Here is a 15,090-nt window from a genome sequence, read left to right as displayed (position 1 = left end):
CACGCCTCACGTGACTGGCCCTGGAAGGGTCACGTGGCCTTCTCGAGCTTGGGGACGGAGACAGGGAGTGGCTGCAGACGGGTGGGGCGAGGGGCTGCGTCACATGACGGTGGAGGGACGACTTCCAACCAGCCCCCTGGAGGCGGCCATGTTGGAGGCGGAGCCTCCGGGTCCCCTGCACCACTGGTTTCCACCCTCTGGCCCCGCCTCCCGTAGCCACCTGACATCTGCATAAGCCTCCCCCGCGCGCCCCTTCCTCTCCGCAGGCACCCCAGCAGTGGCGACACTGCTGCGGCGGGTGCGCGCTCCGAGTCTTATGCGACAGGAGGGTGAGTGACGGCGGAGCAGGGGGTCGTTGGGGAGGAAAAGCCCCCGGAGCCGGGGAACACGCGCTCCGGGGCGGAGTTGTTTATGGGCGGAGAGCGACAGAGGTTCGCCCTCCTCCTACGTTGGGGGAACTTTGGCTCCCTCGGCGCATGGCCTATTTGGAACCATCGTAACCCCCCAGCGGCTGCCATTCCCCGGGAGTCCCCGTCCCTGAGGCGAAGAATCACTTTCGGCCCCCGGCCTGGGTGGCCGGGACCTCGGGGCTGAGGGTGTTTCCAGCCCTGCGGGCCTGGGCCCCTGTCCTGTGACCCAGTGATCCAGTGACTCCTTCTTGGCCATCGGGCCATCCGGCGCCGGAGGCGGCCTCTGGCTCCAGCCCCCTAAATCTGCCTGCCTGCCAAGCACCTGGAGGGGAAGAGGTGCGGGTTGCTGGTACTGCTGTTTCCGATGCCCACAGCGTCCAGCTGTGCACAGGTACCTACCGTGGCCTTTCTGGGAGTGGTGGGCTTGGTAGCCCCTGCCCCCCTGGTGCTTGGCACAGACTAAGTAAGTGCTCGGTAAATGGCAGAGAGTTATTTTGAGAATGGAGTGGCAGTCCCTAGCTCCTTGATGCTCAGTGAGTGCTGGCTGTTATTCCTACATGCTCCAGCAACTAACAATGACAAGAGCAGGCACTAGGATACCACAGGAAGGAGATCTGGTTCTGGTCCCGGGAACTGGAGGGAGGAAGGGGAGTCAAAGCTGTTAGCCCACAATTACAGCAGGATGATATGGGATCCCAGCTTCAAATGGTTGAGAGAATGAATAATAACTGGCATGTGCCGGGCACATACTAGGAACGTGGTGAATCTTTATTAAACAAATAAAAGAGCCGATAGTTTGCAGGCAGCTCAGCCTCCTCCCTCTCTTGGTTTTATTCCAGCAGTCAATTAATGAGGTGCTCCGTTGGATGTAGGAGGGAGGCTGGCCAAGCTGCTTTTGCCATTGCCCCCTTTCTCCTGACCACCAACCTCACTGGAGTTTTAGGTCAGAATCAAAATGGGCGTCCCTAGGTGGAGAAAGTGGTGTACACCTGTGTATGTTATGTGCACTTGTGGGTATTTCAGGAGATTGGAGCAGTGGATTTCATCAAATTCTCAAAAGGGACCCCAAGATGGTTAAAGATACTGCCTTATCAGTGGATGTTCCCCCAAAGAAATGAACTTGGCCTGGTCGTTCCTTTGTTGCCCCATGTTACCACACACCGAATTTTCACTACTGTGTGTTTGCTCATTGCTGTGCAAGAGCAGTGTTGTTTTAAGTGTTTCTTATTTTCCCCACCAGTCTGCCAACTGGCACCGCACCCTCTGCTGGCGTGCCTGTGGTTGCCATGGTTCAGAGCTTTGTACATGGTGGGTGTGAAGTCATTATAATTACTCTAACTGACTTCAGGGTGTGCAGAAGGAGAACAGTGTGGAAGGCAGGCACGTGCGGGGCAGCCTTTGTTCTGAACTGGATGTAAATTGATGCCTTTGCTGAACTTGGATCTGGCTGCTGTTGGAACACACTTGAGAATTCTAACCTGTGACCTGGTCTTTGTGGAGTAGCATGAGCCCAGGAATCATCAGGCTGCATGGTCAAGCCCTCAACCTCTCCCATCATATACACAAACTGCTCCAAGTACCAGGAGGTATTCAGGCAGGGCCAGGCCAAGCTAGTCTTTCTTTGGAGAGTGATCCAGGGACTTTGAACCTCTGTTGGCCCCATCTCCACCAGCCCTGTTCCAAGTAACGGGAGGTGTTCCAGGCAGGGCCAGGCCGAGATAGGTCTTCATCGGAGAGTCATCCAATGTCCCTGAACCTGTTGGCCTCATCTCCACCAGCCCTGGAGTCTGGCCCGCCTCCCCTCCTCCCACCTACCCCGCCTCCTTCCCTCCGCCTTGGGCTGGAGATTCAGCCCGCCCTCTGCCTGGAAGCCTCGCCTCCGCCCCTCTTTCTTTGTCACAGCTCCTCCCATTCAGGCAGACCCGCTGAGGAAGGTTCTTCGGTTCCCACCCCACCCACTCTGGGTCTAAACTGGCAGACATGGACCATCTAAAAGCCAGGGCTCTCCCAGCCAGGCACTGCTGCCCCTCCCTGGGAACGCGGGCCTGGGTGAGCGGCAGCGGGAGGTTCTCTGTGCCACCCTCCACCAGGTAGCTGTCACCACAGCCCGTGGGCTGAAGGAGTATGTTTCTGTGCCGGGTGGGGCTGTTGTACATAGAGCCAGGCAGCTGGCCAAGGGGCAAAGCTTTGAGTGAGACAGTCCTAGCGGAGGGGCGCGGAGCCCCTGGGTGGGAGCTGTGTCAGCCTTCCTCTCACCGACCTACTTCCTGTGCAGAAATGGCAGCATCTCTTGCTGGAACTTGCCACTCAGGTGCCTGAGTGTGCCTGGGGCTTGGCTGCCTGGCCTCTGACGCCCCTGCTCCCACCCCACCCCATGCAGCAGGAGCCTGGCCATGGTGAACGAAGCCCGAGGGAATGGTGGCCCAGGGTCCCGCTCTGAGGGCAGCAGCAGTGGTAGTGAGAGCTCCAAGGACAGCTCAAGATGTTCCACACCAGGCCTGGACCCAGAGCGGCACGACAGGCTCGGGGAGAAGATGAGGCGGAGGATGGACTCTGGAGACAAGTGGTTCTCTCTGGAATTCTTCCCTCCCCGGACCATTCAGGGGGCTGTCAATCTCATCTCAAGGTGAGTTGGTAGAAAGTTGAAGAGTCAGGCCAGGTGGGGGTGAGGTGAGCTGTCAGCCCCTTTGGCAGGGCAGCACCTTGACCCGGCAGAAAAAGTCAGCCACGGGGGGCGGAAAAGAGCGAAGGCAGAACAGGACTTTTGACCTGCGGCTTCTCAAGTGTTCTTTACAGTGTCAGGAATTTTCAGGCACGCTCTTCTGAAAATCCGGTGGTTAAAACTGCTTATTCACTCAAACTACATTCTTTGGAGGAACTAGGGGCTGGAGCATGAGTACAGTTCAGGAAATCACAAAGCAGCTACTTGGAGAATGTTTGCAGTGAGTTAGGGATTTGGATTAGGCCTCTTGAGCTTGAAAAATGCCAGCTGGGTGACGTTAGCACTGTCTGCGCTGCAGTTTCCTTCAGATGCCTTTTACTGCTCGCACGTCTCGTGTATCTCCCCAGGGTTTTGAGATTTAAAGGCACAAGGACATTTACAGATGCCGTGTTTCAGTAACACATGTGTGCGTGTGTCCACAGGTTTTGAGTCTAGCTCAAAGACTGTAGCCTTGGTCCACATACTGTCCGCTGCTGCCCTGGCCCAGGGAGGGAGCGTGAAAGAGACTTGGGTCTGCAGTCCTCCTCTTCCCAGTTCCTGGAAAAAAAAAAAAAAAAATCCCACTCAGAGATTTCTCCAGCTCTTGACCATTGAAATGTCTTAACGCACTCATCTAAAGTGCTAAAGTGCTGCTTTCATACCAGTGGTGACGTTGTTGTATGCTGTTTCCATAGTAACAGTAATCGTCCTCATCATAGCAGCTTATTATACCTACTGAGTGCTCGCTATGTACCCGGCACTGTTCTAAGTGCTGTGGTGCCATCTGTCTCGCTGTTCCCAGGGTTACCATGAAGTTATTGTCGTTAGTTGCTGCAGAGTCCGTTCTGACTCACAGCAGCCCCACGTGTGCAGAGGAGAACTGCATGCCATAGGATTTTCAAGGCTGTGACCTTTCAGAAGCAGATTGGAAGGCCTTTCTTCCGAGGTGCTCTGGGTGGGTTTGAACTGCCAACCTTTCAGCTGGTAGTCGAGTGCTTAACTATTTGTGCTGTCCAGAGACTTCTAGGAACTGTTGTCTGCCACCTTTTATTGATGAGGAAGTGTAGGCTCAGAGGGGTGACAAATTCACCCAAGATCACACAGATCAAAAGTAGCAAAGCCAGGACAGGCCTGACTCCAATGTACTTATGCATCTCTAGCTCCCGGACGGTGGTGAAGGGTGGTGCTCTCCCAGGAGCCGCTCTTCAGAAAGACATTACCTACAGGTTTGACCGGATGGGGGCTGGTGGTCCCCTCTTCATCGATGTGACCTGGCACCCAGCCGGGGACCCGGGCTCTGACAAGGAGACCTCTTCCATGATGATCGCCAGCACTGCTGTGAACTACTGTGGCCTGGAAACCGTCTTGCACATGACCTGCTGCCATCAGAGCCCAGAGGAGATCACGGGCCATCTGCACAAGGCCAAGCGGCTGGGACTGAAGAACATCATGGCGTTGAGGGGAGGTGTGGCGCCAGCACCCTCCTCCCCACTCTCTACGTTCTTATTTCCTCATGGCCTATTTCATCACTGGGATGGTCCTTTAGTTTTCCCTGGGCCCCACACTCATCATGCTCAGGGCCCCATCATAGACCGGAGGATCAGTAGGCATTGTGGGTCATGAATCTGCTGTGGGCACCGTGCAGGTGGAGCCACCTCTGACCTCAATGCAGGAGTTCAGTGAGAAATGCAGCCAGTGCCTGATAACCCTCTGCCCCGGCCATACACAGCTCCATCAGTCTCTGGCTGTACCCAATTCTTTTTTTTTTTTTTTAATTTTTTTATTGTGCTTTAGGTGAAAGTTTACAATTCAAGTCAGTTTCTCATACAAAAACCTATGCACACATTGTTATGTGACCCTAGTTGCTCTCCCTACAATGTGACAGCACACTCCTTTTCTCCAACTTGTATCTCCTGTGTCCATTCAGTCAGCTCCTGCCCCCTTCTGCCTTCTCATCTTGCTTCCAGACAGGAGCTGCCACATAGCCTCATGTGTCTACTTGAGCTAAGAAGCACACTCCTCACCAGTATCATTTTATGTCTCATAGTCCAGCCTAACCTTTGTCTGAGTTGGCTTCGGGAATGGTTTTAGTTTTGGGCTAACAGAGTCCAGGGGCCATGACCTCTGGGGTCCTTCCGGTCGCAGTCAGACCATTAAGTTTGGTCTTTTTACTAGAATTTGAGGTCTGCATTCCACTTCTCTCCTGCTCCATCAGGGATTATCTGTTGTGTTCCCTACGAGGGCAGTCATTGGTGGTAGCTGGGCACCATCTAGTTTTTCCAGTCTCAGGCTGATGGAGTCTCTGTTTGTGTGGTCCTTTCTCTCTCTTGGGCTCATATTTTCCTTTTGTCTTTGGTGTTCTTCCTTCTCCTTTGCTCCAAGTGGGTTGAGACCAATTGATGTGTCTTAGGTTGCACCCAATTCTTGACCCAACCAGGGAGTGCAGCCCTGGCCTTTCTCCCAGGAGTGAGAAGCCAATTATGCTGTCATTCAGGGCACCCAAATGTGGGAAGAATGAGCCTGCTAGGTGGGATATTGTGGCCTCATGTTCCTTGTTAAAGGCCATTTCTCCTTGATTGAGCTGAATAGAACAGAAAATTCTCAATGGAGTTAAGAGCTCCAAGAGAGTGGGAGAGAGAAGAGTTGAGTAAGGGTGCCTAGACACACCCAAGTTGAAGTGGGAAAGGAATTTCAAGTCTTCCAGGCTAAATGGAGAGTAGCAGCTACCCCCCGGTCACTACTAGCACAGTGCCCAGCCAGAGTCAGCACTCAGTAAATGTTTGGCAGGGGCGCTTTCTTCCCTTCCACTAGTTACCAAGTGCTGTGATAGAAGGAGATAAAACAAATTGTACGAGGTCTCTGCCTTCAAGGAGCTCACAGTGCTGGGTGGAGGAGTGGGTAGAAGGAACAAAAAGGCTGTCTGAAGTCAAAAAATGCCCAGAGAGGTTGGGCAAGATCCAGTGACCATGACCTTTACCCTGCAGACCCTGTAGGTGAGCGGTGGGAAGAGGAGGAAGGAGGCTTCAACTGTGCTCTAGACCTGGTGAAGCACATCCGAAGCGAGTTTGGTGACTACTTCGATGTCTGTGTAGCGGGTGAGTGTCTGGAGCCTCCGAGTGGGTGGGGACAGAGAGGGGAAGGGACAAGATGCCCAGCACTGAGCAGAGGCACAGAGAGCCACCAATTAGGACTGGCCCCATTCAATCAGGACAGGATTATCAAGTGCTCCAAGCACCGGAGTTTGTGTTAAATAACTCAGAAACCCAGTGATAAGGGAGGTGCAATGGTAAGTTAATGTCCTCACTCTCTTTCTATTGTCCAGTGCTCTCCGAACGCCACTACCACCCCCTTAAGTGTTTGTGCTTTGCATTTTCATACTCCTAGCCTACTTCCCAGCCCTATTCTTCTCTTTAGCAAAAAAAATAAAAAAAGGATGTTTACTAAGAGGATTCCAAGGGACGGGGATCTTAGAAGCCACAGTCAGGAAATGGCACCAGACCTCACTAAGCCCTGGAACTAAGAGCCAGGAAGCAGTCAAATCAAGGCTGAACCTCATATTGTCAGGGCCACAAGTCACCCCTCTCTGCCTCCCTCTGGACAAACGCCTCCTGCTTCATCCTATAGACCTGATGTATCCCCTTCTCTCCAGACCCAACTGCCAGTATGTCCTGAGTGTAGACGGTGTCAGTTTCAGCTGTAGGCCAGACCCATTGACAGGTCTCAATCTCGGTTTCAAATTCAGGGGAGAGAGAATCTGATTAGCCAAACTCTAGTTCCACTGGCTGTAGCCGGTAGGCCAGTTTCACCCAATAGAACATGGAGTGGTCTTCTCTCCTACCCTCACTGAGGTTAGGCCTTCAGCGTCTCAAATGGGGGCACAGGTACAGTGTGGTGGTATGTGTAGGGGGCACACAAGAAGCCCATGATAAATTGACACCTCTTCTCGGAATGAACAAACGAGTTTCTGTCGAGTCGATTCTGACTCACAGCAACCCTATAGGACAGAGTAGAACTGCCCCGTAGGGTTTCCAAGGAGCAGCTGGTGGATTTGAACTGCTGACCTTTTGGTTTGCAGCCATACCTCTTGAACACCGTGCCACCAAGGCTCCCTTGGAATGACAGTTTTCTCAAATATTTTGGGGGAAAGTCGTATCATTTTTATATTAAAATAAACATAGCTAGATTGTGAAGTAGCATATTAAAATGTAGGCCTTTAAAAAACAAGCTATGTGGCTTCAAGGAAATTACTCACTTGTGGGTGAGTGACTTTTGGCTGTCTCCTCTATCCCCAAGTACATGTTCAGTCAACAGGACGTTTGGATACGTTTGGGAAGCACTGAGAACAGGTGTTTCCTACTGTTCAAATGTTCATTGCTCATATTGGCCGTAATGCAGTCAGTTAATTGGGGAATGTGGACAGGTGCACCAGTCAGTGGTGGGGTTGACCATGGTTGGGAACTAGCAAAGCTGTGTTCTTACAGTGGCTGCATGGTGTTGTACTTGGTTTATCATCAAGTGGATGATAAAGGAGGTCAGGGGATAAGCACCACACAGCTGGTAGTGATAGCAAAAGAATATAGTAAATTGAGCAGAGTCCAAATGTAATCAAATGCTAGATTTGTTCAGTGACATTTAGGCTTTGTGGTGACATAGCTTTAGCTCTTAGGAGCCTTTTCCTTTCTGTAATTGAAAGTGAAAGTCTGGTGCTTGATTCTGCGCTCCACCCCCCCACCCCCACCCCCCATCGAAACAATTGTGTTTGTATCCAGTTTTGATGACTTGGGGTTTCTTAAGAACATAACTTCCTTATCATGGCAAAGCAGCCTGTGCTTGGCTGCTGACAGCCCAGACCTCAGGCTTCCCCCTACCTAGCGTGGGGTCCTGCCCTGGTTCAGGCTGAGGGAGCCAGGGCTCCTCCTCTGGTTTCATTAAGGCCTGCAGTCAGCCTTGCCCTACCCTGTCCATGCAGGGCCAAGAGTCAGTTCAGTCATTTAGGGAGGGACCACAGAGTTCATAGAGCTAGAAGGACCTTAGCAAACATCTGGTCCAAACTCCAGGCAGTTCCGGAACCCCATCTTTGGTATCCTGGAAGATGACCCCCCAGCTGTCCCAGTATTTGCAGACTTAAGGAGCTCGTTGTTTTGAGGGGCTGCTTGTTCCCTCGTTAGGCAGCTTTCCGGGACTAATCCTGCTTCCGCCATTAGGAGCAACACAGAATCCAGCTAATAAGGAATTTGACTAAGGTGAATCCTTTTTCCCCGTGACAGAAAGTAGTTGTTACCATGTTTTCTTGGTTCTTCAAGCAAAACATCTCCACTTTCTTCATTTCTTCCTTGTATAACATGGTTTCTAACTTTTCACTATCTTGGACCCCTGAGTAGTTTTAATTAAAAACAATATTTTAATCCTGTGCCTGGAGTCAAACACAGTACTTCAAGTGCTGAGCGCATCACAGTTCTTCTTTTCCATCATCACAAAGTGCAGTCCTGATTTGCCTGGCTGGCTGCAAGGGAGGTGAGACAGGACAGTGTGGGGAGTGGGGAGCCATCCACCCCCACGCCCTGGGAGAGGGGCTAGAAGCCAAGTCCCACGGAGATCCATCTCCAGGGGGAAGGAGCCCATCAGCGGTGAGCCCAGCCACTCAGGGCTTCAGCTCAGCCCGTGCTGAGTGTTGGGAGGTGTAATCCGGAACCCCGAGGCAGAGGACTCCTTGTTTCAGGCTCTCTGGTTTCTTCATCACTCACTTTGAGCAGGTGGAGGCCAGGCTCTCCCTACTGTCATCCCTGTTGGCAGGTTACCCCAAAGGCCACCCCGAAGCAAGGAGCTTCGAGGCAGACCTGAAGTACTTGAAGGAGAAGGTATCTGCAGGAGCCGACTTCATCATCACCCAGCTTTTCTTTGAGGCTGACACATTCTTCCGCTTTGTTAAGGCTTGCACCGAGATAGGCATTACCTGCCCTATCCTCCCCGGAATCTTTCCTATTCAGGTGAGGGTCCCAGGAGGGCTAATAGGCTCCATCGATCGCCCCTATGGCACACAGCCAGGGTTCTGGGGCCAAGTGCTGAGTTCACGCTGAAGTTCTTCTGTGATGCTTACTAGATCCCACCAGATAGTCAGATGTGCCAGACCTTGCAAAAAAGATGTCATCTTGCCACCCAATTGCATCTAATTTTCTCCCGAAATACCCAGCAGTGTGTTGGAGGGGATCGTTCTACTTTGGCCTCCAGACGAGAAGTGTTACAAGAGATGATGGCTCTCATTTTGATCATGAGAGGGTTAAATCGGTGTTTCCCAAGCTTGGCTGATCATCAGTCATTTGATAAACTTGTTCAAAAAGTAGAGTTTCAGGCTCCACCCCTACAAGTTCTGATTTAGTAGATTTGAGGTATATTTTTACTTCCTAAGTTTTGCAGGTAATTCTGATGATTAGTGAAGCCTGGGAACGTCTGGGTTAGGTGACCAGCATGTTATCAGTGAGTACACCTAGGGGTTAAAGAACTGGCTCAGACTGATGGCCGAACTGCAGTTGCTGTACATAGATAGCAAAAGGAGGGTCAAGCAGGACGAACGAACTCACAGAACACGGCCCAGCTCTCCTGGGTCATTCTGCATCGCACTACAGCTGGCCAGGAGACTCGGAGGGGGATGGAAAGGCGGTAAGAGATGGACTGGGAAATGGTACCCACCACCGCTTGTGTCCGGACAGGGCTACCACTCCCTTCGGCAGCTCGTGAAGCTGTCCAAGCTAGAAGTGCCACAGGCAATCAAGGACGTGATTGAGCCCATTAAAGACAACGATGCTGCCATCCGCAACTATGGCATCGAGCTGGCTGTGAACCTGTGCCAGGAGCTCCTGGCAGGTGGGCTGGTGCCAGGCCTCCACTTCTATACGCTCAACCGCGAGGTAGCCACCATCGAGGTGCTGAAGCGCCTGGGCATGTGGATCGAGGACCCCAGGTGAGGACAGTGATCCTGAGTTCAGACCAGGGGAGCCACAGAGGAAGGTCAGGCAGGGAAGTCAGAAGTGTTGGGTACAGCTGTGCCCTAGCAGTACTGGCTACCCAGGTGGTACCGAGGCGTGCTTTGCACCCTAGCTGGCTGGGCACACTTGGGGTTCTAATCTTGACAAGAACTCCATGTGCAGCTTAAGATTTACTAGTCAGACCAAAGAACCCAGGTCCGTTGGGGCTTCCTTACTAACTGCTCCCTCTAACCCACTGAGACCAAACCTGTTGCCATTGAGTTGATTCCAACTCATAGTGCCCCTATAGGATAGAGTAGAACTGCCCCATAGGGTTCCCGAAGCTGTAACTCTTTAAAAAAACAGACTGCAACATCTTTTTCCCCTGGAATGGCTAGTGGGTTTGAAGCAGCAATCTTAACTATTTAATTGCCGAGCACTTAACCACTGCGCCACCAGAGCTCCCTTCCTGCTTCCTCTGGCCAGTCCCTTATCCTGTGGTCTCCCTTCTCACCCAGGCGTCCCCTGCCCTGGGCTCTCAGTGCCCACCCCAAGCGCCGGGAGGAAGATGTGCGTCCCATCTTCTGGGCCTCCAGACCAAAGAGTTACATCTACCGCACCCAGGAATGGGATGAGTTCCCCAATGGCCGCTGGTGAGCTCTGCAGACACTCTGCTGCAAAGGAACCCTGTTTCAAGAGGATTGACAGGAATGGGTCCCCTGGGCACGTGGGTGGTAACTGTTCTTCTTTCAGGAGCCCAAGGTCAGGAGTGTGCCTTGACCTCAGGCATCTCCTCCTCCAGGGGCAATTCCTCCTCTCCAGCCTTTGGGGAGCTGAAGGACTACTATCTCTTCTACCTGAAAAGCAAGTCCCCGAAGGAAGAGCTACTCAAGATGTGGGGGGAGGAGCTGACCAATGAAGAAAGTGTTTTTGAAGTCTTTGCACACTACCTCTCGGGAGAGCTGAATCGGAATGGCTGCAAGGTGCATGGTGCTGGGGCAGAAACCCTGCTACTTGCGTCGAGCTATCTCCAGCCTTGGGCACAACCTTGGACCTGTAGCTTCCTTGCTCTGAGCCTCGTCCCCTCCATGTTGCAGACGTGGCATTTCGGCACAGGGAGAAGGGAGAGAGTTGGGAAATCTCTACCTGGGGATGCCTGCAAGGAGCTTCTGTGGGGTGTCAGCCGTAGAAGTCAGTGGGGACGCCTCCCAGTCATCCAGGGCTGACCGTGAGAGGGAGGGGCCAAGGGAGGCCAGATAGGACCGCTGCCCCAGCTGGCTTACCTTCTTGCCTAGGTGACTTGTCTGCCCTGGAATGATGAGCCCTTGGCGGCTGAGACCAGCCTGATGAAGGAGGAGCTGCTGCGGGTAAACCGGCAGGGCATCCTTACCATCAACTCCCAGCCCAACATCAACGGGAAGCCATCGTCCGACCCCATTGTGGGCTGGGGCCCCAGCGGGGGCTATGTCTTCCAGAAGGTGTGGCGGGGTGCACAACCAGCACCCAGGGGTTCTCCAGAGGGTGAGGGAGGGAGAAGCCTTTCTGTCCTGGGCACGTTGTTCTGAACAGCAGTGGGTCGCAGAAGACAAGAGCTCATGCTTAAAGTCAGAGAGACCTGGGTTCAGATCTGGGCTCTGCTGTTTACTAGCTGTATGATGTTGTACAGGCCACTTGAGTTCTCTGAGTCTCAGTTGTCTCATCTGTAAAATGGGGACACACCTCTTCCTGCCCTGGAGGTGAACTGTGATAAAGTGTGTAAAGTGCTCAGCACAGCAGGAACAGCACAGAGGGAATTCACTAAATGAGTTGACACTTGTCTCCTAGAGCTGCCAGAGCTAAAATTACATTCTAAACTAAAGCCCATGGGCTCTGGAGTCACAAAGATGTGGGTCTGAGTACCAGCTCTGCTGTTTACCATCGATGTGGCCAAGTTGCTCAACTTCTCTGAACTTAGTTTCCTCATCTGTAAAATGGGGGTAGGAGTGCCTACCCTGCAGTACTGTGAGCATCATAGCAAATGAATGTGAATATTCCCAGCCTATCACCTGATTTAAAAACAAAAACAACAACGACAAAAAAACCCGTTGCCATCAAGTCAATTCTGAGTCATAGCGACCCTATAGGACAGAGTTGAACCACCCCCTTGGGTTTCCAAGGAGCACCTGGTGTATTCGAACTGCCGACCTTTTGGTTAGCAGGTGTAGCTCTCAACCACTATGCCACCAGGGTTTCCCATGATAGTTGGTGCTAAAGAAGCCCTCAGTGTCATTGTCGACATCCAGTGATGGCGAGGATGGAATGTCGTACCTCTCTCACATACCTTAACTTACCAAACCAGACCCTCTGCAGAGCCCCCCCGGAATGGCCTCTCCACAGAGCCTTCCCTGATTGGAGGACAAGTTACAGGCATTCCTCAGGCCTGCCCAACCTAAGGATCTCACGTACCTCCTCCCCTCACCCTTTCCTGTGTATTTGCCAATCATAGCTCCTGATGTGTGGCCCCTGCTAGTCCCAATGGCCTAGGGGTCCTGTCATCTGTGTCTGCGGGGTCCGTCCCTGAGAGAGCTGGAGGCAGGCATTTGCTGCTGGCGTGGAGCACACAGCACACCAGGCAGGCCACAGAAGACATTGGGCACGCACTGGGGTTACTGTGATGAGCATCTGTCTTCCTCACAGGCCTATTTAGAGTTCTTCACTTCCCGTGAGACCGTGGAAGCGCTCCTGCAAGTGCTGAAGAGATATGAGCTCCGGGTCAATTACCACATAGTCGACGTGAAGGTAGGCCGGCTCTAGGGGCTCAGACAGGATGGGCCGAGGGCACCCACATCTGTTTCTTCATTTAGCAATCACCGAGACCTAGCCCGGGCCAGGCATTGTGCTAGAGAGAGATACAAAGCCAGTCCCTGCCCTCTGAGAGCTTCCAGCTAGAGGGGGAGACAGACAGACAGACAATTTCGAGTCAGTGCAAGTAGGAAAAGAAAGTTCAGTCTAGGATGCCATGGGATTGCAGAGGAGGGACATCTAACTTGGAGGTCAGCTTCTTGGAGGGGTCATGTGTGGTCTGAGTCCTTAAGGGTGGAGGGGAGTTGTCCAGAGGTTAGAGGGCATTCCAGGGAAAGGGCAAAGGATATGCCAAGGCATCAAGCTGCCTGGCCTATGAGGGAAACTGCTGCAGGTTGAGGAATGAGGCTAACGTGGGAAGCAGGAGCTAGGTCCTCAGAGGGCTTGAATGTCACTCAGTGGCAACAGGGAACATTGAGCGACTTGGTTCCATGTTTAATTTTAGGAAGATCACAGTGAGCTGCTGTATGGCTAACAGGCAGAGAAGATGGGAGCCAGGAAGGCTAGTTAGGAGGCTCTGAGTAATCCAAGTAGGAGACAGAGGCATGGCAGTGGGCTGGAGCACAGGGAACCAATTAGAGTAAGCAAATAGAACCAACTGGATGTGGAGGCTGATGGGGGCCTGAAGGAAGTGCCCAAGGGACCCCTGGGTTTTGGGCTCACATGGAGAAGGGATCGAGGAAGAGGGCAGGCTGTGGGGGAAGGTAGAGGATATTGAGCAGAGAAGGGGCCCCAGTGAGCTGGGGCTCTCCAGGCAATAAAAGGAATATAGTTGTCTTTGTCCCAGATTTGCTCTTACCCCTCACTCACCCCATCCCCAGGGTGAAAACATCACCAATGCCCCCGAGCTGCAGCCCAACGCAGTCACTTGGGGCATCTTCCCCGGGCGAGAGATCATCCAGCCCACAGTGGTGGACCCTGTGAGCTTCATGTTCTGGAAGGTAAAAGAGCTAGAAGCGAGCTGCCCTTCCCACCCTGGAACCTTGGGGTGACAGTATTGCTGAGTCCTTAATGTGTGGCTGGAGGCCACACCCCCAGGGTGGCCAACTTGGCTTTGGTGGCAGCAGCCCAACTCTGATTCAGCAGGGTTGTACTCACCATGTTTATTTCTGGGTGGTGGTAGGGGTGGGGTGGCCCTAGTAGCAGGCCTTGTTCTATTCCTGGAGACACCGTGTTGGGAGCAAGCAGAAGCCCTTGGGTGCTGAGTATGAATGGGGCCCTGACCTGTGGGCAGCCTATTAACCTGGCCTGTGTGCAGGACGAGGCCTTCGCCCTGTGGATTGAGCAGTGGGGCAAGCTGTACGACGAAGAATCCCCATCCCGCATGATCATCCAGTACATCCACGACAACTACTTCCTGGTCAACCTGGTGGACAACGACTTTCCGCTGGACAACTGCCTGTGGCAGGTGGTAGAGGACACATTTGAGCTGCTCAACAGGCCCGCTCCGAAATGAGAGCCAGACGGAGGCTCAGTCACCTGGCGTCCTGACATCCTTAGCCGGGGCCACTTGAGTCCCACCTGCCTCCGCCCACAAGCCTTGATTATCCTGGGAACCGTCTTCTTCCCTCCTTTCTCTCCAAGCCCTGGCCTCCACGTGGCGATGGCAGCTAGACTGGTGTGAGGCTTCCAGGCTTTGGTTGGAGCTGAGTCGGCCCTGCATAGAGCCTGGTGTTCCCTGTGGGGGTCCCCCCGCATCCTGCAGAGAGCCATGTGGGGGGCACACCATCCTCTCTGAGAGGAGGAGGTTGGCTATTGAAGGCTAAGCCTTTGTACCAGTGCTGCCCCTCCGAGCCAGGCAGAGACTTCAGATGAACTTGCACTTGGGGCCCATGCAGGATGGGTGGAGTGAGTACACACCGGCACAGGCTGTCTGCAGAAGACACATGGCTCCAAGACCCCGGCAGCTGGGCACTGCCCACTTGTGATTGAAGGTACAAACCACCGCCTGCTTACCTCCTTGCCTGGCCAAGCTCCAGGCCCCCAGACAGGCCTGGGGCTGAAACCTGTCAAGGCAAGCATTTCTTGCCACCTTCTACCTGAGAGCTCAGCTGGGTTTTTACTTAAGCTGCTTTTTGAAACAGTCTGTATACTCTGGTGGCTCAACAGAGAAAGTGTCCCTGAAAGGTTAAAGGCAGTCTGCGCCCTTGTGCTTTATGGAGCCCTTGCCCTTCCC

The 15,090-nt window shown here is 53.1% G+C and overlaps 2 protein-coding genes across 5 annotated transcripts in view; one reads left to right on the top strand and one right to left on the bottom strand.

Annotated features, from left to right (window-relative positions):
* CLCN6 (chloride voltage-gated channel 6) overlaps positions 1 to 365 on the bottom strand; it is a 36,580-nt gene extending 36,215 nt beyond the window's left edge. The window contains exon 1 of the mRNA XM_064281283.1: positions 11 to 365. The gene's annotated coding sequence lies outside the window, so the exon portion shown is untranslated. The remainder of the gene's footprint in view (positions 1 to 10) is intronic.
* MTHFR (methylenetetrahydrofolate reductase) lies at positions 202 to 15,047 on the top strand. Of its 4 annotated transcripts, none has more exons than XM_023552056.2 (12): positions 202 to 329; positions 2,791 to 3,036; positions 4,272 to 4,576; positions 6,096 to 6,206; positions 8,905 to 9,098; positions 9,819 to 10,069; positions 10,592 to 10,726; positions 10,876 to 11,056; positions 11,369 to 11,551; positions 12,750 to 12,851; positions 13,736 to 13,855; positions 14,173 to 15,047. In XM_023552056.2, the coding sequence occupies exons 2-12, from the start codon at positions 2,804 to 2,806 to the stop codon at positions 14,368 to 14,370; spliced, it is 2,013 nt and encodes a 670-aa protein (XP_023407824.1). In that variant the 5' UTR covers positions 202 to 329; positions 2,791 to 2,803; the 3' UTR covers positions 14,371 to 15,047. The 4 variants fall into 4 exon arrangements, with proteins under 4 accessions (XP_023407824.1, XP_023407822.1, XP_023407823.1 ...); XM_023552054.2 differs by having other exon boundaries at positions 227 to 2,500; XM_023552055.2 differs by having other exon boundaries at positions 228 to 801.
* The last annotated feature ends 43 nt before the right edge of the window (positions 15,048 to 15,090 follow it).

This window comes from Loxodonta africana, chromosome 3 (assembly GCF_030014295.1).
Source record: "Loxodonta africana isolate mLoxAfr1 chromosome 3, mLoxAfr1.hap2, whole genome shotgun sequence".
Classification (NCBI taxonomy): Eukaryota; Metazoa; Chordata; class Mammalia; order Proboscidea; family Elephantidae; genus Loxodonta; species Loxodonta africana.
Note: the sequence above shows the minus strand (reverse complement) of the source record. Positions and strands in the feature narration are given on the sequence as shown.

Excerpts from the sequence above, each read along its gene's own strand:
- MTHFR (XM_023552054.2), top strand. The coding sequence starts at position 2,391 with ATGGACCATCTAAAAGCCAGGGCTCTCCCAGCCAGGCACTGCTGCCCC. Across the intron at positions 10,727-10,875 it reads GAGTTCCCCAATGGCCGCTG|GGGCAATTCCTCCTCTCCAG; the intron begins GTGAGCTCTGCA and ends CTCCTCCTCCAG. Across the intron at positions 11,552-12,749 it reads GGGGCTATGTCTTCCAGAAG|GCCTATTTAGAGTTCTTCAC; the intron begins GTGTGGCGGGGT and ends TCTTCCTCACAG.